This window comes from Sorghum bicolor, chromosome 9 (assembly GCF_000003195.3).
Source record: "Sorghum bicolor cultivar BTx623 chromosome 9, Sorghum_bicolor_NCBIv3, whole genome shotgun sequence".
In the NCBI taxonomy this organism is placed as follows: domain Eukaryota; kingdom Viridiplantae; phylum Streptophyta; class Magnoliopsida; order Poales; family Poaceae; genus Sorghum; species Sorghum bicolor.
In genome coordinates this window covers 6,886,479-6,906,007 of record NC_012878.2, presented here as the reverse complement: position 1 = coordinate 6,906,007, position 19,529 = coordinate 6,886,479, and the positions used below count along the sequence as shown (strand labels likewise).

The following is a 19,529-nucleotide window of genomic DNA, read 5'->3' as shown; positions in this document are numbered from 1 at the left end:
TATGCTTAAAGAAATTTTATCATATTTTTTAAATCTATGACATGTGAAGCCTAAAAAAATCATGCTTAAGCTTAGTTGTCAATCAAACATTTGACAACTTAGTCAAACTTGCCTAAAGTAAAATGTAGCAAATTGTGGCTAGCAACCAAACATCCCCTAAATCCAGCAAATCGTGGACCGTGGTATGCCGTGGACCTGCAGCAGTGGTGCAAGCAAGGAAACACGGTGGATCGTGGATGGATCCTTGTCCAGCGTGGCGTCCTGGGACCCACGAACACGGGTCTCTGCTGCTGGGTCCACTTTCCGGGTCCGTGCGCTGCGCAGCGCTAGCTAGGCCTTGTTTAGTTCACCTAAAAAGCAAAAAGTTTTCAAGATTCTCCGTCACATCGAATCTTACGGCACGCACATGAAGCATTAGATATAGACGAAAGCAAAAACTAATTACACAGTTTAGCTGGAAATCGCGAGACGAATCTTTTGATCCTAGTTAGTAGTCCATAATTGGATAATATTTATCACAAACAAACGAAATTGCTACGGTACCGAAACAAGGCCCTATCCTATCCACCCACCGTGCCCTCCTCATCCCTCGTGCAAAGCGTGCGGGTGCGGCCGGCAAGCGATCCGGTCCGGTCCCACGCCGGCAAATCGCATCGCATGCAGCGGAAGTCAAGCACCGGGGGACAGACAGGTTCCCGACAGCCCGGTACAGCCACGCTTTATCGCCTGTCCCCTCGACCCGACCCGACCCGGTCCCCCCTTCTCCGTCCTCCTTCCCGCTCCCGGGTCAAGCACGCCACCGCCCGGCGCTGCAGCTCGCCGGCAGCGGTTTTGAGCTGAGCGGCACGGTGGCCAACCGGCAGCATGGCCCCACACGAAAACCACCATCCAGCCCGCCCGGGGCGCCACGTGTCGCGCGACCCGACTAGCCGTCGCCGCACGGATTAAACACACACACCACCCCGCCTACCTACTATAACCACTTTCTCCTCCTCCTCCCGCCTGCTCCGTCCCGCTCCCCCGCCTCGTTCACCGACGGAAACGAGAGGCCGCCGCACGCGACCGCGACCCGACCAAGCCCAATGTCGGAAGGCCCGGCGCGGAGCTCCACGGCGGAGTCGTCCTCCTCCGCGGCGTCCTCGTCGGGGCTCGACTTCGAGGACACCGCGCTCGCCCTCACGCTCCGCCTCCCGGGCTCCGACTCCGACGTCCGCAAGCGCGCCGCCTCCACCTCCACCCCAGTCGCCGGCCGCTGCTCCCCGCGGGCCTCTGCCTCCAACGAGGCACCGCCCGCCCCCAAGTACGTACGCTCGCTCGCTCGCGCGCGAGGCACCGACGCCGACGCTCGTTAATTTCGCGCGGTCGATTCGATTTAATTTGGGCCTGATTCGTTCCTTCGGGTGGGTTGGTTGGTTGGTTGGTGATGAAGGGCGCAGGTGGTGGGGTGGCCGCCGGTGAGCCGGAACCGGCGGAACGCCGCGCTCCCCAGCAGGGGGAAGTTCGTCAAGGTGGCCGTGGCCGGCGCGCCGTACCAGCGCAAGGTGGACCTCGAGGCCTACGCGGGCTACGACCAGCTGCTCGCCGCGCTCCAGGACAAGTTCACCTCCCACTTCACCGTCCGCCGTAAGTGTGTGTGCACCCTGCACCGTCGGAACTTCACTTTCTCTCCCGTGTCTTGTTGCTTGTTGCCTGATCGAGCATGATGGATGGCTGCAAATATGCTATGCAGGCCGGGTGGGGAACGACGAGATGGCGCTCGTCGACGTCGTCAGCGGGGCAGAGTACGTGCCCACGTACGAGGACAAGGACGGCGACTGGATGCTCGTCGGGGACGTCCCCTGGAGGTCAGTTTTCAATCGGGGTGCTATTATCACAATTCACATCTGCTGCTGCAAATATAAAGATCAAATCGTTTAAGTTCATCTAGATAAACTCATAATTAGGTTCATGGATTGCTGCAGTGTTGGATCAGAGTGTGGTGACATGTGAAATCTGGAATCCATAGTTTTTTCTGTGTCTTTTTGGAGGCTAATTTGAGTTTTTTTTTTTACAGTGAAATTACCCCTTAATGAAACATGTGCAAGGCGCGTTTGCGGAAAAAGTTGTTAAATTAAGTTCATTTAATGATCGATCTGGTTGGTGGCAGTATAGGACACTCTCGTAAATAAGGCTTAATCCGATAAATTGGAAATTTTGATTGGTTGTGGGCAAAGTGTTCTACTGACCACTGCTGGCTAGGGAATCATGATATGGGCCATTTTTTCTCACTGCTACAAGATATCACTTGTGTTATTGGTTGGACCTTACCGGTATCTGTTGGTCTTGAATCCATAAACTATAGAATTTAGCATTCTTGTCTTGTAGTTTAATTTGGCTTGTGGATCTTGGAGCCTCTTGGGATACATCTTTAGAGTCCCGCCTCAAAATATTCGAGCTGAAATTGTTGGCAGTGTGATAGCTGATAAGGCCTGTAAATCTGGTATTGTATGTACTCTGTACCCAATTCCACTGGCATATGAGTGCATTGCCCTGAACCTGATAACCTAATAAGAGCAGAAACAAGTGAATAGCAGGTAGGAAATGTAATCAACATTAGTTACTAGTTTGTATTCTAAATGCAATCTGTTTCCCTTTATTTGCTGAGACTAAGCTTCAAACACATGCTTAACTCAATTTATTCAGCTTTCTAAGGGTGGGCAGACAATGGGAAACTGCTCATGACGGTTTACAATTTGGGCTGGTGCCCCCATTTGAATTTTTTTATCCGGTGGCCGCCAGTAGCCTAATGATGGGAGTCCCCTCTTCTGATTCTTTTGCATCATATGTTTTTCTTACATAAGTAGGCTCAACAAACTTTCCTACTCTTATTTCTTAAGTAACTGACTCCTTGAATAGATTTGATGTATTTGTCTCACCACAATTAGAACAGGATGTGCATAGATATAAAAAGAAGGAATCAAGTTGATTGAAACTGCTTTGGCCTTTGGATGAGGTTGCACTGTTTGCTTGTTTTTGGCATAACCTTTTAGTTAAGGTTACAATTGATGGTTTTCGTTGTTTGTACTCTATCATTTATTTTGCTGTACACAATAGCTTTTGACAAACATTAGATTCCAGCTATATGTTACTTGCATAGGTCTAGGAGATCAGATTCCTGTCTAGGGAGTTGGAGCATACCTCGAACCTAGTTGTTACTTTTCCATGTACATTCTTTAGTTAGATTTCAACAAACCAGAGCATCACAGGAACATTGAGATGGCTTGAGGTTGAGGGATATGTTCTTTACGCCTACTCCTATATATTTTTTTTGGGGGCAAAATATTCCCTCAAAGTTGGAGACTTTGAGTCCAGCAAGTCATCCTAGATGATTCTGATTCTGACCTTCCTGCTCTATTTCTGACTACAGAATGTTTGTGGAAACCTGCCAGCGTCTCCGTCTGATGAAAAGCTCTGAGGTGGTTAACTTAGGTTCGTACTATATCAATCTTCTGAACCTCGTTCTGCATAGCTGTTGTAGTGATTCGCTACCACACAATCGCCTCCAGCAGTTTTACTGGACGAGTCTAATAATATTTCCTACTCTCTGCAGCACCAAGAGCTGCTGAATGAAGCATGTCCACCGCTTCAAAGGGAAAATGGCCTCTTTTGCTTGCTGAGGCAGTGAGGCTCTTCATGCATCAGAGAGAAACGTGTACAGCCATCGACTTCTACTTTCTGTTTTGGTTTCAGCATGCTTTTGATGAGTTGAGAAAAGGTTGGGAGCCGCCTGTAGCGCCACCGGGTTCGTGGTGTATATATATAGTTGTCATATAGATGTGCAAGATTTTTATGCTTTTGAGTATATCACACATATATTATTTGTCATACGGGGAATAAGGCCATCAGGTACATGGAGCTCCCCACCTGTTCTTGCCTGTTGCTTTGCTAGCTCGTCGTATCATGTCATGTGATGCGCAATGCAGGTAAGGCGTCTGGCATGGGTAGGTCTCGTGCGCGTCGTGTAATGGTTTTTGCTCCAAGTTTTGTGTCTTGGACGCTGTAAAAATTGTATGGTCCGCTTGGCTTTTCAGCATGTGTTTTTCGCTCTTGGTCGACTCTCTGTTCGATATCTCAGTATAGAAAGCCACATCTCATTTATGATCATATATATACCGATTTACCAAGTTCTGATCGAAGCTAATACTACTACTGTACTGTGCCCTGAAGTGTTGGGTGTTGGCTCAAAACGAAGATAGTAGTAGTGCATTTGGCTGGTAGGTTGCCAGCGTCGGCCGCGTCGTGTACATGTACATCGTGATTGCCGCTGCGTGAAGGATACATCATACATGTCGTGACCCGTGAGCACCAGGCCTTGCGCGTGCTGCTGAAGCCTTTCTGCATAAACATCATACTGTCAAGCTTGTTTTCTGCATAAACATGATGCATGGTGAGCTGCATCTTTCAGAAAAAAAAAAAACCGACTTTTGGCCATGTAGTTCATTTTTTATTGGTTTTGGGTACTGTAGCATTTTTGTTTTTATTTGGTAATTATTATTTAATCATAGATTAACTAGGCTTAAAAGATTCATTTCGCGATTTACAGGCAAACTGTGCAATTAATTTTTACTTTCGTCTATATTTAATACTCCGTAACATTCGATGTGACGAAGAATCTTGAAATTTTTTTGATTTTTAGGTGAACTAAACAAGGCCTTTGTGCCCTGAAAACAGATTCCACTCCGGTGCTGAGCTGCTGGGCCTGATGCTGATCAAGCAGATCAGGCTGCAGGCCTCGTGTTCTGTTGTTTTTCTTATCGGAATGCAGGTTACCACGTCAGCAGCCATGATGGATGAACAGAGGCCTTGTTTAGTTCCCAGAAAATTTTGTAAAATTTTTAACATTTCCCGTCACATCGAATCTTTAGACGCATGCATGGAGTATTAAATATAGACGAAAATAAAAACTAATTGCACAGTTTGGTCGAAATTGACGAAAATCTTTTGAGCCTAGTTAGTCCATGATTGGACAATATTTGTCAAATACAAATGAAAGTGCTATAGTGTTGATTTTGCAAATTTTTTCGGAACTAAACAAGGCCAGAGATTATTTGGCTTTTGACGCAGCAGGGCACAAGAACACGGGGCCGGGCCCGGCTCATTCCTCTTTTCTTTTGTCTCCTTTTTCGCTTTGTGCGGTCGTGCGTGAGCTGTCGAAATGGGCTGGCTGTCGTCGCCGCTTTGCTCGGGCCTTAGTTGCGAAAAAATTTCGGATTTTGCTACTGTATCACTTTCGTTTTTATTTGACAAATATTGTCTAATTATGAACTAACTAGGATCAAAAGATTCGTCTCGCGATTTAACTGTGTAATTAGTTTTTGTTTTCGTCTATATTTAATGCTTCATACATATACCGCAAGATTCGATGTGACGAGGAATCTTGAAAACTTTTTGGATTTCGGAATGAACTAAGGCCTTGTTTAGATCCAAAAACTTTTTGGATTTTGACACTGTAACACTTTTGTTTTTATTTGACAAACATTATCTAATTATGAAGCAACTAGACTTAAAAGATTCGTCTCGTGATTTACAAATAAACTGTATAATTAGTTATCTTTTTTATTTATATTTAATGTTCCATGTATGTGCCGCAAGACTCGATGTGATGGAGAATCTTGTAAAGTTTTGGATTTTTGGGTGTATCGGCCTAAAGGCCTCGGTTCGGCAGCGATGGACCAACAACAGCTGCAACTCAATGCTGCTTCATTCCCTATCTTCCGAGGATATAAATAAACAAATTATAAACTATTAGTATGTAAAAACAAATCAAATAAAAGGACCTCTCAATCTCAAGTGTGGCTAGGGCATAGGTGTGGCAGCCATGTCTACGTTCTGTCCATGATGCCTTGTCGTTTTGGTGGTAAACTTTTTCTTTACATTAAGCCTTGTTTAGATCTAAAAATTTTTTGGATTTTGATACTGTAACACTTTCTTTTTTATTTAACAAACATTGTCTAATTATAGAGTAACTAAGCTTAAAAGATTCGTATCGTGATTTATAGGTAAACTGTGCAATTAGTTATCTTTTTTATTTATATTTAATGTTTAATGCAAGTGCCGCTAGATTCGATATGATGGAGAATCTTGTAAAATTTTGGGTTTTTGGGTATATCTAAACAAGGCCTCAGTTTTATGTAGGGCTAACATTTCTTTTCATTCCTTTTTGTCTTAAAGTAAAGGAAGGAAAAGAAAAAAAAAGGTTGGCATTTCCGTTGTTTATTTACAAAGAGTTCGTTGATTTGTTGGAAGAGAAAAACACTACTGAATGGTTGGTAGATTTGAAAGATAAATTCATCCTGTTGGCTTAGTCATTCAGCTGCCGTGTTTTACAAGCCGAACATAAGCTCAGGAAAACAAACCCATTAGCACAAGAAGAAAACACACAGTCATTCCAAGAATCTTGGAGAGTCAAAGCATTTTCAAGTTTGATAAAAAATATAGAAAGAAATATAAAGATTTATGTCATAAAATAGGTACACTATGAAAATATAACTAATAAAGAATCTAATGATACTTGGTTGGTACCAAAAATGTTATTGTTTTGCTATATAAATTTGGTCAAACTTGAAAAACTTTGACTTTTCAAGATTCTTGGAATGACTTATAATTTGGGACGGAGGGAGTATTTGACAATTATTGTCCACCTATTGACTAACCAGGTTCAAAAGATTCGCCTTGCAAATTACAGATAAACTTTACAATTAGTTATTTTTTATCTATATTTAGTGCTTTATACATGTGTCGTAAAATTCGATGGGATGAAAAATTTAAAAAGTTTTTAGATTTGGGCTGCAACTAAACAAGGCTTGTGCTCAAATTTTCTAGTCGGTTTGAGGTAAACCATGTTCGGCAGTAAGACATTTCTTCGTAAAATTCAAACCTAAGTGGACACATTCCAACGGTCGATACATCACGCTCCACGGAGATTGACGGCTGAGAATGAGATGGGTGGAGCAGAGCAGACCACCCTCGTCGTCTTCCGTACGCCGACCCGACACCAAGCTGTAAACTCGAGCTCCCCCACACTGCGAGTCCGCCCAAAACTCCAAAAGCTCTGCGCTTTCTGCCCCCCCTCCTCTCCTCTCCTCTCCCCGAGATCCCATCCATGGTGGCGGCCGCCGCGCGTCGCCTCCGGATCTGAGCCCCTTCCATACCAGCCACCGCGGGATATTTTCCCTAGCGCTTCCGCTTCGCTGGTCCGGCCGCCGCACGGGTTCTTTGCCGTGCAAGATTCGCCGCTCAGTTTTCGTGGAGTCGGTAGCGGGTGGTCGGTAGTTGTCCGTGGCTCGGCCGGGCATGGGTTCCTGAAACCGGGGTCTTTGATGCTAGCGGTGGGCGCCGCCGGTCTCCTGCCGTCATGTGGAAGCAGTTTCTTGGCAAGATCTCGCGGAAGTCCCCCAAATCCAGCGGGGCCGGGGGCGGGGGCTCGCCGCCGGCGAAGTCCCCGTCGTCGCGTGGCGCCGCCAATGGGGCGGAGGCGGAGCTGAGCGCTTCGTCGCCGGCGGCCTTCCCCGCGCCGTCCGGGGCGGAGACCAGGGAGGACGTGTTCCTCCGCAAGCTCAACGTCTGCTGCGTGGTGTTCGACTTCGCCGCCGAGCGGGGGAGGGACTCGCCGGAGGTGGAGAGGAAGCGGCAGGTGCTCGTGTCCCTCGTCGACTGCGTCTCTGCGGCCGAGGAGCCCCTCACGGAGGCGATGCTGTCGGCCTGCGTCCGCATGTTCGCCATCAACCTCTTCAGGGTCTTCCCGCCCAAGCTCCGCTCTGGTGCCAGTGCCGCCGCCGACGAGGACGAGCCGTTCTTTGACCCCTCGTGGTACCACCTCCAGGTCGTGTATGAATTGCTCCTACGGTTCGTCATGTCCCCGGTCGTCGATGTCAAGGTTGCTAGGAAGTACATGGACAACTCCTTCATCTCTAGGCTTCTTGACCTCTTCGATTCTGATGATCCTAGGGAGAGGGAATGCTTGAAGACAGTGCTGCACAGGATATATGGGAAATTTATGGGCAATCGCCCCTTCATTCGCAAGGCTGTGAGCAACATCTTCTATAGGTTTGTGTTCGAGACAGATCACCACAATGGGATTGCCGAGCTACTGGAGGTGTTTGGGAGTGTGATTAGTGGCTTTGCAAAGCCATTGAAGGAGGAGCATAAGTTGTTTCTATGGAAGGCGTTGATTCCACTTCACAAACCAAAGACAGTTGGAGTATATTTGCCACAGTTGACATACTGCATTACACAGTTTATTGAGAAGGAACCAAAGCTCACAGGGACTGTTATCAGAGGCCTTCTGAAGTACTGGCCGGTGACGAACAGTCAGAAGGAGATGATGTTCTTAGGCGAGTTGGAGGAGGTGCTGGAGCTGACAGAAATGGCAGATTTCCAGAAGTGTGTGGTTCCTTTGTTCCGCAGGATCGCGCAGTGCCTGAATAGCTCCCATTTTCAGGTAAAATTTCTTCCTTGAATACTGATTTGAGCCTGTCTTTTGAACATCGGATAGTGTTTGTATATGTTTATTTAGTGTATCTTGTTGACAAGTATGTCCACTATGGCGGCTAGCCTTAGGTAGAAGAAAAAAACTAGTAGCCAAGGGGTTAATCTCATCTCTGTCTGTTTTCCTTTGGAAGACTAGAAATTGTGAAGTATTGATAGTTAGATCTAAATGAGATTTTCACTACTTGTTTTGCATGCATGTGTGGGGTATTTTATCAAGAAACAAAAACAGGACAACATGGCTGAGTTAGCCAATTAGAATTTATGAAGCATCAAGCTGTGGTGAGGAAAATTTCGTAGTCATTTCAATCCACAAGGTTTTATATTTGGGCCACACCTAACTTGAAAAGAAAAATGGTACATAATAGCAGTACATCCCAAATTGGGAATGCAACATAAATATATTTTACCCTCTAGTGGACAACTAGGAAGCCCGAAGCCCAAAGCTTCTTAGTTGCTCCCTAGAGGGTAAAACATTCAAGAGGAATTTTATGAGAAAGAAGGGCATTGGTGATCCAACTTGTAAGATTAGCAATACAGAGCCTTTTTACCTTTTAAAATTTATGATGTGATTAATGTGCAGGTTCAGGAACATATCTTTCTTATTTTGTAGGAAATGATTTTTTCTATTTTGATCACAAATAGCCTCATATTGGGTGTAGCTATGATGTACTAGGCTCAAAATCAAATGATAATAATCCCAAGTAAATTCCCCAGAAAGTTTAATCTATAAGCAATTTTGTTTTTCTAGCTATCCATTGGAGAAGTGCTTTGGAGGATGCTTTGCACAGCATAACATCTCTAAACACGATGCAACAATATGGCAAAACCAGTCGCTACTTTTATAATTTGAACACTAAAGTCTAGCAGAAACTTAGAAATGTTCTTTGTTTGTAACAGGTTGCTGAAAGGGCCTTATTCCTGTGGAATAATGAACATTTGTTCGACCTGATCTCCCAAAATCGTCAAGTGATCCTGCCGATCATCTATCCAGCTCTGGAGAGGAATGCCCGTTGGCACTGGAACCAGTCAGTTCTAAATGTTACAATGAATGTCAGGAAAATGTTCTTAGACATGGATGAGAGATTGCTGTTGGCTTGTCAAACCAATTTCCAAGAGGAGGAAAAGAAGCGAGCTGCATCTGAGGAGCGAAGAAGGCTTGTATGGGAGCACCTTGAGAGGAATGCTGCATTTCATCCAGTAACCGGAGACATTGGGTTTGCAGTTCCTCCTACATCTGCTCCTCTGGTAGCTCCCACTATGACATGATTAATCATGGTCTCAGATGTAATTCATACTGCTTGATTGTTAGCTAGGTATGGGTGTTTGGTGTTGCGCAAGGAATTTTGTTGCCTTTGTAAGCCCCTTGTGCCAAGTCTGTAATTAATAGTTGCTGGTTTGACAATGAATGCTTGATTCTTTGGTGTACTCTCAAGTTATGGTCATATCTTTCTGTCCCAACATAATGCCCAGTTCTACTTGGCAGGAGGGGGTGAAAAAGTGTTTCCTTGGAAAATTTCCACTGGAGCTGAATAGCTGATATCATGCACATATTGATGTGTGTTTTTTTTTTAATCTTTTGGGTTCTGATTTATCTACAAAAATGTCAGGATTGATGGCTGAACATACCACTTTTCACGATTTGATAAGTAAAATGTTTTTTATTTCCTTTTCTACTTGTAAGGGATCAGAAATCTCACAACTAGAATTGTTCATGGAAATTGTAAGTCCTGTCAATTCATGACATGAGCAGTTCTTCCTAACTAATATTTCCACCATCACTTCTTTGCCCTTGGTCCATGACACGAGGAAATAACCATGCAATTTTTAGGTACAAAATAGCAGTGAACAGTGATAAAGCCTAAAGGTATTCAACATGGTAAATGTCATCCAGATTCTGCCATAATAGATTTGGGGCCTACCAAGCTAAAAGCGAATTTAGTTAGGATGGTAAAACTAGGCTAACGAATCATAAATGCTCAAATTGCGGACTTTCCACTCTTGTTTCTCATGAAACTAGAGTATTGGTTTTAGCTCAAAATATGGTGCCTTCACTAGATTTAACTGAAAAAAAACCATTTATGTCACTAATAGTTTACCGAGCCCTAGTTTAATAACTTTTATCTAATTAAGGGGGTGTTTGGAACTGTTCCACGAACTCTGCTCCATAAACTCCGTTGTGGAGTAGCTCCACAAAAAACTGGAGTTCGTGGAGTACCTCTAGGTGCTCTCACAACTCTACTCTTTTTTCTCGAACTGAGTGCATGGAGCTGAAACCGTTTGGCTAAAAAACATGGAGCGGAGCTGAAAAACATAGAGCAGAGCAGTCCCAAACACCCCCTAAGTTAGGAAGTATGAAATCGTGAATTTTCTAACTCAAGCATGTTTAAGGTTGGGACTTGGGAGTACTCAAATTTCACTCTCCAGGCTCATATCAAGATCCATTCTCCAGCTTCATCTTCAGCGAAGGTGAGTTACCAGAATAGCACCAGACCACCAGTTAATATTGGATGGGTAAATCTGCATTAAGTAAAAAACATCGAGTTAATTATTGTATAGAGATAGGTTTTAATACAGGTGTCAGAAATCTTTGATCTTGATCTAATTTTAGGTTCATACATATTGCTCACCCATAAAAAGTAACTCTTAGAGATACTTTTCTAGATGTGATTCCTAAAACTCTCCAGCGCGACTTTCATCCTTGCTTTGTCATTGCAGATCAGTGGATGTTGCACTCTTAAATGAAATGGCAGTTGGTCCAGATAACAAGCATGGTCCCTCGTGTAACCACCTGTCAGTGAATGTGGGAGGGACCACACTTCACTAGAAAATCAGATCATCATTTTCCATCCAGCTATGATCCTAGTGCAGACTTTCAGCCAGATGGATATACTCACGAGGAAGGCTGTTCATCCTTCCATCTGTGTGGATTTGTTTCCATCCAATTCTGATGTGACCTGTCTGGCTATCGACTGAAGAGATTTAGCTATTCGTGAAGGGTTTGCTTGGAAATTTAGGTTTAATAGTTACTACTTCAATTAAAGTATTTCCAATCCTAAAGAAAAGTATCTCTAAGCATCTGAAAAATTTAAATTCTGAATCCTGAAATAGTTACGCTGGTTATAATGCGCTTTATTTTTTCTAGAACACGACTTCACTTTAGATATTCTATAAACTATAAACAATCATGTTTCGTACCATTAATTGATTTTTTCGCTTATAAAAATAACAAAGCATGGTTGATTAATATAAGCACTTGGCACAAAATATTGCTTTCATGGTCAAGTTTTCCTTACCCCGCAGGGCACTGGGATGGTGCCTGGAAAAAGGGTCATATGCTAGCTGGAGCTGAAAACCCTATAAAGAAGGCTGAAGGCTCCACACAGACAACTAACAGACCCTCTGTGCAGCTCCCTGCTTTCTTTAGATCCCTTTCTCTTCTGTCCTTGCAAATTGGAGATACTTGAACGGCGATCTCCATATAGTGAGCAAGATGTATAATCCTCCCAGTGCGCAGGACATGTCCTACTACGGTCATGTTCAGAAGCGCCATGAGGAGAAGGGCTGCCTATATGCATGGTACTCGCTAACCTTTCTGTTGTTTCTGTTCTTCTCGATTACACTTACTCTGCTATATATGTCTTCTTTTTTCTTGTAGTGTTTTTTAACATATTTACCATGATGAAAATTAAAAACGCTTTGAACTCTGAAACTTGTCTTCATTCCTTTGGAAAACAAAAGAAGGAAGAATCTTATATCGAGACTTGATATTAAAAGGTCACTGGAGTGAAGTTTCAGAATATTGGTTGGTTTAGTTGGATAAAAAAAAAGTGTGGAGAATAATTCACAAGTATATGGATTCAACCAGTCGCCAATATTTCTCTGAATACTGTAAAGTGTGGAGAATACTACAAAGAAGATTTCTGTGTCATAAAATCAGCCTAACATGCGCACTTATACATTGGAAAGATCAAACTTGGAAGTCATATGCAAATTACACCTTATACTCTTCGTAGAAATCAAATATTCACAGTGTCTAGTTTTCTGCTTTGATATTGAGTTAGGCATACCTGCTTAGGAATTGGAAACTGGTATTCAGCAACAATTTACAGAATACTATGCTCATGTTTTTGAAAAGTGGCTTGAGTTTTCAAAAGAGAAAAGCATGTATGGTTTGGGGTTTCCAGAACAATTGAGTAAACATGAACTAGGAAGATATCCCTTCGAAAGCAAACCTTGGATGGAAGGAAACATACAGTTCCCCTAAGAAAACCACTTCAAATCTTCTTCCTGAGGGAGGGAATAAGCTCAATCATCGAATATTTTTTAAATTTTTGTCATGAGCTTTCCTCTTGTTCAAAACAAAAATCTCTGTCTCCAGTTAGGTGCTACACTCCTTTTCGATCATGTGAGTCCATGACATGCTACCTTTCTTCTTCTTTGGAGTCTTTATTTCGACACATCGATTCATCCTTTCGTTTAGCATCTGTCCTAGCCTATCATGATCCAAACAGAGGAAGGGTCCATCGGCTGTCATTTTCAAGGCCCCTACTAGGCTATAAATCGATGACAGCGAGGTCCAACCCACAAGGCCACAAGTCACCTTACACTGTAGTGCCTTTGGCTCATGTGATCAAATGGGAAATGTCAATTTGGTGGTTGCTGGTCATTTTCATGTGACATTTGCCTTCATCTAGATGTGATGTTGTCCTTCATTCACATCGCTTCTATTGGAACAATTATCCTCTCGACTTTCAGTTTCAGTAGAGCTAATGATTTAGGTTTTACTTCAGACTGTGACTAAGTTGTTGGCTAATTACGTAACTTCAGTTAACAATGGGAGCTTTGTTCTTCTTTTTAGCCTGTTCACAGCGTGCTGCTGCTTCTGCTGCTACGAGACCTGTGAGTGCTGCCTCGAGGCCATCTGCTGCTGCTGCTAGTTCAGCTTAGACGGCATGCATGGGCATCCATCATCGTGGAGATGCTGCCTCAATGCTAGCTGTCCCGTACACAAATAAAATGCTGTACTTATATGCACGTACACTAAAAATGCATTAGTGTCTGGATGTGTAATCGTGTTGTGTGTGCATCTTTATTTGCATTTGAGAATGCTTTGTGAAATGCTGTAAATCTGTTGTATGCATATTGGTCAGATGAATTTAGTGTGACGCATGTGTATCAAACTGAAATTACTGCACTATTGAGATGATGAAGATTTACCTTTTTTTTTTGTCTTTCTTTAGGATGCAGGAAAAAAAAGGGGGACAACGAAAAAAATTTGATTCACGAGCCTAGAGGTGTAAAGAAGCAGGACACCATTTATGCCTTTGTTATTTGTTACTCACTCTGTCCATAAAAGAATGTGAATTCTTGCTTCTCGAGAAGTCAAAAAATCTAAACTTTGACTAAAGTTATATTAAAAATAGTAGCACTCCTTACACAATAAGTATTATAAGATTAATTGTAGAATATATTTTTATAATAAACTTGGCCAAATTTCATATAGTTTGACTCATATAAATATCATAGATGCATGGTTGAAAAGCCGTGACTGAAAGTATTGTTTGTTGATTTGTTATAAGAGAACACTTATTTATTGTCGAAGAATCAATTGAACACTTATTTATCGGCTGCCAATTTGCATTTGAAGCTTGGCAATCCATCAACCTATCTGTCAATTCTGGGATGCAACCAATGCAAAACCTAGAATTCCTCAGAGCACAGATCAACCAGAGTTTCTTTATGGAAAGCATCATTCTTTTTTGCTGGGCAATCTGGATGAGCAGAAACACCCACATATCCCACCTTCTGTTCAAGGGTGTAAAACAATTTTCAGAGCTGAGTTCCTATGCAGGGTAAAGAGTAAATACTTCTCCAGAATCCAAGAATGGATAGACAATCTACCTTAACTTGGAGGCCTTTAGTTTGGTCATTTCTTTTTTTCAGTTTTCCCTTTTTAGTTCCCTAGCCCTTTTTCTTTGCTCACTCTACCACCGTTTTTTATGTAATTTTACTTGGGTTTTATTTTCAATACATGCTGCAGTAGGTGCTTCTTGCCCCTCCTGATCTTAAAAAAAAAAAACCATGATTGTCACTCTTCAAATCGACTGCTGCAGATGGTTCAGATCAAAGGGAATAAAATAAGCGGCTGCTAGCATGCATGCAAGCTACGGACGCATGCCGGAGAAGAGAAGAGAACTGCTTTTGGGTTTGTTTATCGTGATGCATGTTAAATTCATCGATTTAGCACTAGAGCGATCGAACTTTTATCCACAGAATCCAAGTGTGTCAGTTCAGTTCGATCTTCACACTGGAGGTGCCCGTAAGATGTGGAACATTGTGCACTTAATTATGCCATATATCTCACTTGGACAAACCCGAAGCAGTTTTATCTTACCCTTGTCGATCTATGGATTATCCATTGCAAGTTACTCGAAGAGAAGAGAGTTGGAAAGAACAAAACCATATATGATTGTTTTTATCGAATGCAAGTAAACGACAGAAACTTATGCAATTTCGGCTGTCACCAGCCATATACAAACCCTGCTGGCAGATTTATAGAATTATTAAGTCTGTATTTATGACAGATTAGCAGCAGCATCTTTTTTTTGAGTGACAGATTAGCCTCATCTTAGCTTAACTATGCATTAATATATGATATAATTGTGGATAGACTAGCTTTCCCTTTAATCTCCATGCCCGCAATGCGAATCAATGGATGGTGGAATTCTTCAATTCTTCTCGTTTCTACGCTTGAAATGGGACAATGGCAAAGGATTACGTTAACATTCTCCAATTCTTCTCCTTTCTAGACTTAGTGAAATTAAGAGACTCCATGAGTCATTTTTCTAGAATCTTCATTTCTTCATGGGCAAGGCCTTGAGGAACTTCTCTGAAACTGTCAAACAAGGTGGCTTCAGGAGTCAATTTCTTTGAAATTTTATTATCCCTAACACTTTTGATGAGACATATGATGAGCTAGTGACTCGAATTGAAGAAAACTAATGTTTTCCGAATTCATGCAACCATTGTAGTAGCCCACAGAAAAGAGGCTCTTAGCTATATGGCACACACATTCAGCAGAATCTATCAGCCATTCAGCAGTATTTTTCTCTCACAGCAAATCAGCGAACAATACTTTCTGCTATGACTTATCAACGAAATGAACAAAGATTATTTTCTTCCATCCTAGTCCACAATGATTACTATTAAGAGTACGGTTTTCTAAAAGGAAGTACATTTATTTTTTGCCCTTTGAACTCGATCATTACATAGTAGTAGGTTTGACCCCCCAAATATAAAACTGAAAATTTTGCTCATTTCTAGAAGCTCTACAAATTAACCCTTGCTTATTTGGTGCACGTAGGTTATTTTCCTCGCCTTCTCTCTGTCCTCTCATTCTCTCCTCTGTTTCTTAGAGCATAACTAATAACATGGCCGATTACAGGCCATATACTACCCATACCATCATTACAACCTCTAAAATTTCACTAGTATAGTTGGTTACTGATCTATATTACACACCATTAATATCTGACCCACCTTACTCTTTTACAAAGATTCTTCAAGCCCGTGCATAAGCTTGATCGCGCTTCACTTATTTCTCCTTTCCAGCTTCCACTCTCCCCCATTTGAATGTACTTCCTCCGTTCCAAATTATAAAACGTTTTTCTAGATGCATAGTTCTTGCTATGCATTTAGATTTACATTATATTCAGATATATTATAAAACAATGTATCTAAATCAGACCATCTCATAATTCAAAATAGAGAGACTAAATATGATGCGGCACCTTATAAAGCCTGCATACATCATCTTATCATCCTTGGTCTAAGATGGGGTAGCCGAGCACTCCACGCGATGGCCGCTGATCACTTGTTCATGGTTTTCATCACCCTCCAGCTATTTCTCATGCATCAAAAGCTGAAGCTGCATCTCACAAAATGTTGAAATAAAATGAAACTGAAATCTGCCAGCGCCCAAACAAGTGTCAGCCGTTCTTGTCTTTTGCATGCCACGCGTGCTGCACCGCTTACGTGGCAGAAACGTTGCTCGTACACTCCACAGAACATGCTGGCACAGTTGTCACTCGCCCCCATGAATTGCTTCCCTTCCCTTGCGTTGATCGCTCGCTCAGACGCTCACACATGAATGATCTCATTGCTCACACATAGTATTTACGACGTGCCGAGTTCTTGGAAGCCGATGATGCCGTCGTCGTCGTCGTCAGCCTCGACGCCGGCCGCCGCATCCGGCGGCCTCTTCGAGTTGGGGTCCGCGGCGAGCGTGCCGGAGACGCACGCGTGGCCGGGGGTGAACGAGCACCCGTCGGTGGAGTCCGCTGGCCGCGACGCGGTCCCGGTGGTGGACATGGGCATGGGCGGCCCGGACGACGCCGACGCGGCGGCGCGGGCAGTGGCGCGCGCCGCCGAGGAGTGGGGCGCGTTCCTGCTCGTCGGCCACGGCGTGCCGCGGGGCGTGGCGGCGCGCGCCGAGGCGCAGGTCGCGCGCCTGTTCGCGCTCCCGGCTCCCGACAAGGCCCGCGCTGCCCGTCGCCGCCGTGCCGCCGCCGCCGCCGCCGCCGGCTACGGCATGCCGCCCCTGGCGCTCCGCTTCTCCAAGCTCATGTGGTCCGAGGCGTACACGTTCCCCGCCGCCGCCGTCCGCGACGAGTTCCGCCGCGTCTGGCCCGACGCCGGCGACGACTACCTCCGCTTCTGGTACGTACGTACTCCAGTTTGGTACGTCACGCGTGCTACACTACCCCACGTTGACCTGCATCTGCATGTGCATGCATGCATGCGCGCGCCCAGCGACGTGATGGAGGAGTACGACAGAGAGATGAGGGCTCTCGGCGGCAGGCTGCTCGACCTATTCTTCATGGCGCTCGGCGGCGGCCTCACCGACGACGACCAGATCGCCGGCGGCGAGACGACGACGACGGAGCGGAAGATCCGAGACAACTTGACGGCGATGATGCACCCGATCCTGTACGTCAAGAGACGAATCTCTGACCGAACGTTTTTCTTGTCGTACTATACGTATTAGTAATAAGTGGCAGTGGATGACGTGGATTAATTATAGGTACCCCAAGTGCCCGGAACCGGAGCGCGCCATGGGGCTGGCGCCGCACACGGACTCGGGCTTCATCACGCTCATCACGCAGAGCGCCGGCGTGCCGGGGCTGCAGCTGCTCCGCCGCGGGCCGGACAGGTGGGTGACGGTGCCGGCGCCGCCGGGCGCGTTCGTCGTCGTGCTCGGCGACCTCTTCCAGGTGCTCACCAACGGCCGCTACCGGAGCGCGCTCCACCGCGCCGTCGTGAACAGGGAGCGCGACCGGATCTCCGTGCCCTACTTCCTCGGCCCGCCGGACGGCATGAAGGTGGCGCCGCTCGCGTCGGCTCTGCTGCCGGGGAGGAGGAAGGCCGCGTTCCGGGCCGTGACGTGGCCGGAGTACATGGAGCTCAAGCACAAGGTGCTCGGCACGGATACGTCGGCGCTGGAGATGCTGCAGTTGGACGAGGAAGAGATGGTGGGAGGGGGCCCGCCACCTAAGAAACTATTCCTTCGGTTCAAAACGAAAGGAATTTTGTCTTTTCTACATAATTAGTTTGAACTATGTATCAAAATAAGTAGGATATATCTAAATAAAAGAGTAAAGTCCATCAACGGTCCCTAAACTTGTTTGAATGTGTCATCCCAGTCCTTAAACTCGTAAAATGACTTGTTTAGGTATCTAAACTTATTCGATTGTGTCATCCAGGTCCCTAAACTTAAAATTTTGATTCTTCAAAAAAAACTTAAAAATCTCCTATATAGATTATCAAACTTGTTCAGTTGTGTCATTCTGGTCCCTAAACTCAAGACGAATTTAAAAACTCAATATTAAAAAATAACTCATAATTTATTTTTATGAACTCAAATGAAGATAAACTTTCTATCAAAATTGTAGGAAACAACGTGATCTACAGCTTTGGAGTTAAAAAGTTTTTAAATTAAAATTATTTAGCGCCCCAAAATATTTTTTATAAGTTTATAGATTTTAAAATTTAAAATTAAAATTTATAACACTTCAAATAAAAAATGTAGAAAAGCCTAAACGTATTGCAGTTTGAAATGGATGAAGTACTAGCTAAACTAGCTGAATCCATAAATAAAGAATTCGTGAATAAGGGTGTTGTTTCAGGTCGCGGCTAGACCGAGGAATGTCCAACTGACTCTTCTTTCTTGAGTTCGTGTATTGTGCTTTGGCAACCTACATTCCATCCCGCGTCCTACCATCTCCGGCAAAGCCGCCCTTGGGATTTACCGGTGGCTGCTTCCTCCTAGCTAGAGGTGAGAGCCCCCCTATTTTTAGCAAGCGAGGCCACAATCTGTGCTTTCTTGTTCATTGTCACTCAAGTCTCTTACCTTTTCTTGCCAAAAAATGTATTCATCATCAACCCGAGAATTGTGCTCAGCCCAGATGTATGGAATGTGTTTCCCGGGATGTATTTCTCAAGTCACTACTACTATACTTGAGCATTTTGTGGGCCGGGCCAAAAAAAGCCGGTTATTTTGGACAAAAAAATCCCACCCATAACCATTCCACTGGGCAAGTCGGGCCCCATTTTTTGGGCCGGCCTCAGGCCGGGTCCGGACTTGGGTGGGCCGCCCGTACATTTTATAGTGTAAAATATAGTTAAAAGAAAAAAGTTTACTTTTTCTCCCTCAATTTTGACGAAAGTCCGCTTTTCCTCCCTCAACTCCAAAACCAAGCAAATCACCTTTCTCAACTTTTCAAACCGTGTATTTTACCTCTCTGGAATGATTTCGAAGGCGGTTTTGCTACAGTAAACGGTAGTTTTGCTACAATTACGGTGTTTTATATATTTTTTTTCTTTTTTAATTATTTCGGCTAAATATTTGAAAAATCATAGTAAGTCACAGAAAAATCATATTTTAGAAAAATTAATTTTTTTGGACTCCACATAAGTAGACCTACACAATAAACATATAATAT

At 44.0% G+C, this 19,529-nt stretch overlaps 3 protein-coding genes and 1 long non-coding RNA gene across 4 annotated transcripts; all 4 read left to right on the top strand.

Annotated features, from left to right (window-relative positions):
* LOC8072719 (auxin-responsive protein IAA15) lies at window positions 773-4,145 on the top strand. The gene is made up of 5 exons (XM_002440660.2): window positions 773-1,300; window positions 1,430-1,623; window positions 1,730-1,844; window positions 3,407-3,468; window positions 3,590-4,145. Exons 1-5 carry the CDS (start codon window positions 1,083-1,085, stop codon window positions 3,607-3,609), a joined length of 609 nt encoding a protein of 202 aa, XP_002440705.1. The 5' UTR covers window positions 773-1,082; the 3' UTR covers window positions 3,610-4,145.
* Window positions 7,028-10,042, top strand: LOC8072718 (serine/threonine protein phosphatase 2A 57 kDa regulatory subunit B' kappa isoform). Its single transcript, XM_002440659.2, has 2 exons — window positions 7,028-8,479; window positions 9,427-10,042. Exons 1-2 carry the CDS (start codon window positions 7,394-7,396, stop codon window positions 9,793-9,795), a joined length of 1,455 nt encoding a protein of 484 aa, XP_002440704.1. The 5' UTR covers window positions 7,028-7,393; the 3' UTR covers window positions 9,796-10,042.
* Window positions 11,838-13,751, top strand: LOC8072717. Its single transcript, XR_002447908.1, has 2 exons — window positions 11,838-12,105; window positions 13,388-13,751. It is a non-coding gene; the product is annotated as an uncharacterized LOC8072717 (long non-coding RNA).
* On the top strand, window positions 16,736-18,137 carry LOC8080958 (gibberellin 3-beta-dioxygenase 2-3). The gene is made up of 3 exons (XM_021448050.1): window positions 16,736-17,247; window positions 17,341-17,517; window positions 17,612-18,137. Exons 1-3 carry the CDS (start codon window positions 16,736-16,738, stop codon window positions 18,135-18,137), a joined length of 1,215 nt encoding a protein of 404 aa, XP_021303725.1.

What these genes read in the sequence shown, in the direction of transcription:
- LOC8072719 (XM_002440660.2), top strand. Translation starts at nt 1,083, where the DNA reads ATGTCGGAAGGCCCGGCGCGGAGCTCCACGGCGGAGTCGTCCTCCTCC. An exon ending in GAGGCACCGCCCGCCCCCAA is followed by an intron (nt 1,301 to 1,429) that starts GTACGTACGCTC and finishes TTGGTGATGAAG; the next exon opens with GGCGCAGGTGGTGGGGTGGC. An exon ending in CTCTGAGGTGGTTAACTTAG is followed by an intron (nt 3,469 to 3,589) that starts GTTCGTACTATA and finishes TACTCTCTGCAG; the next exon opens with CACCAAGAGCTGCTGAATGA.
- LOC8072718 (XM_002440659.2), top strand. Translation starts at nt 7,394, where the DNA reads ATGTGGAAGCAGTTTCTTGGCAAGATCTCGCGGAAGTCCCCCAAATCC. An exon ending in TGAATAGCTCCCATTTTCAG is followed by an intron (nt 8,480 to 9,426) that starts GTAAAATTTCTT and finishes TGTTTGTAACAG; the next exon opens with GTTGCTGAAAGGGCCTTATT.
- LOC8080958 (XM_021448050.1), top strand. Translation starts at nt 16,736, where the DNA reads ATGCCGTCGTCGTCGTCGTCAGCCTCGACGCCGGCCGCCGCATCCGGC. An exon ending in GACGACTACCTCCGCTTCTG is followed by an intron (nt 17,248 to 17,340) that starts GTACGTACGTAC and finishes GCGCGCGCCCAG; the next exon opens with CGACGTGATGGAGGAGTACG. An exon ending in GCGATGATGCACCCGATCCT is followed by an intron (nt 17,518 to 17,611) that starts GTACGTCAAGAG and finishes GATTAATTATAG; the next exon opens with GTACCCCAAGTGCCCGGAAC.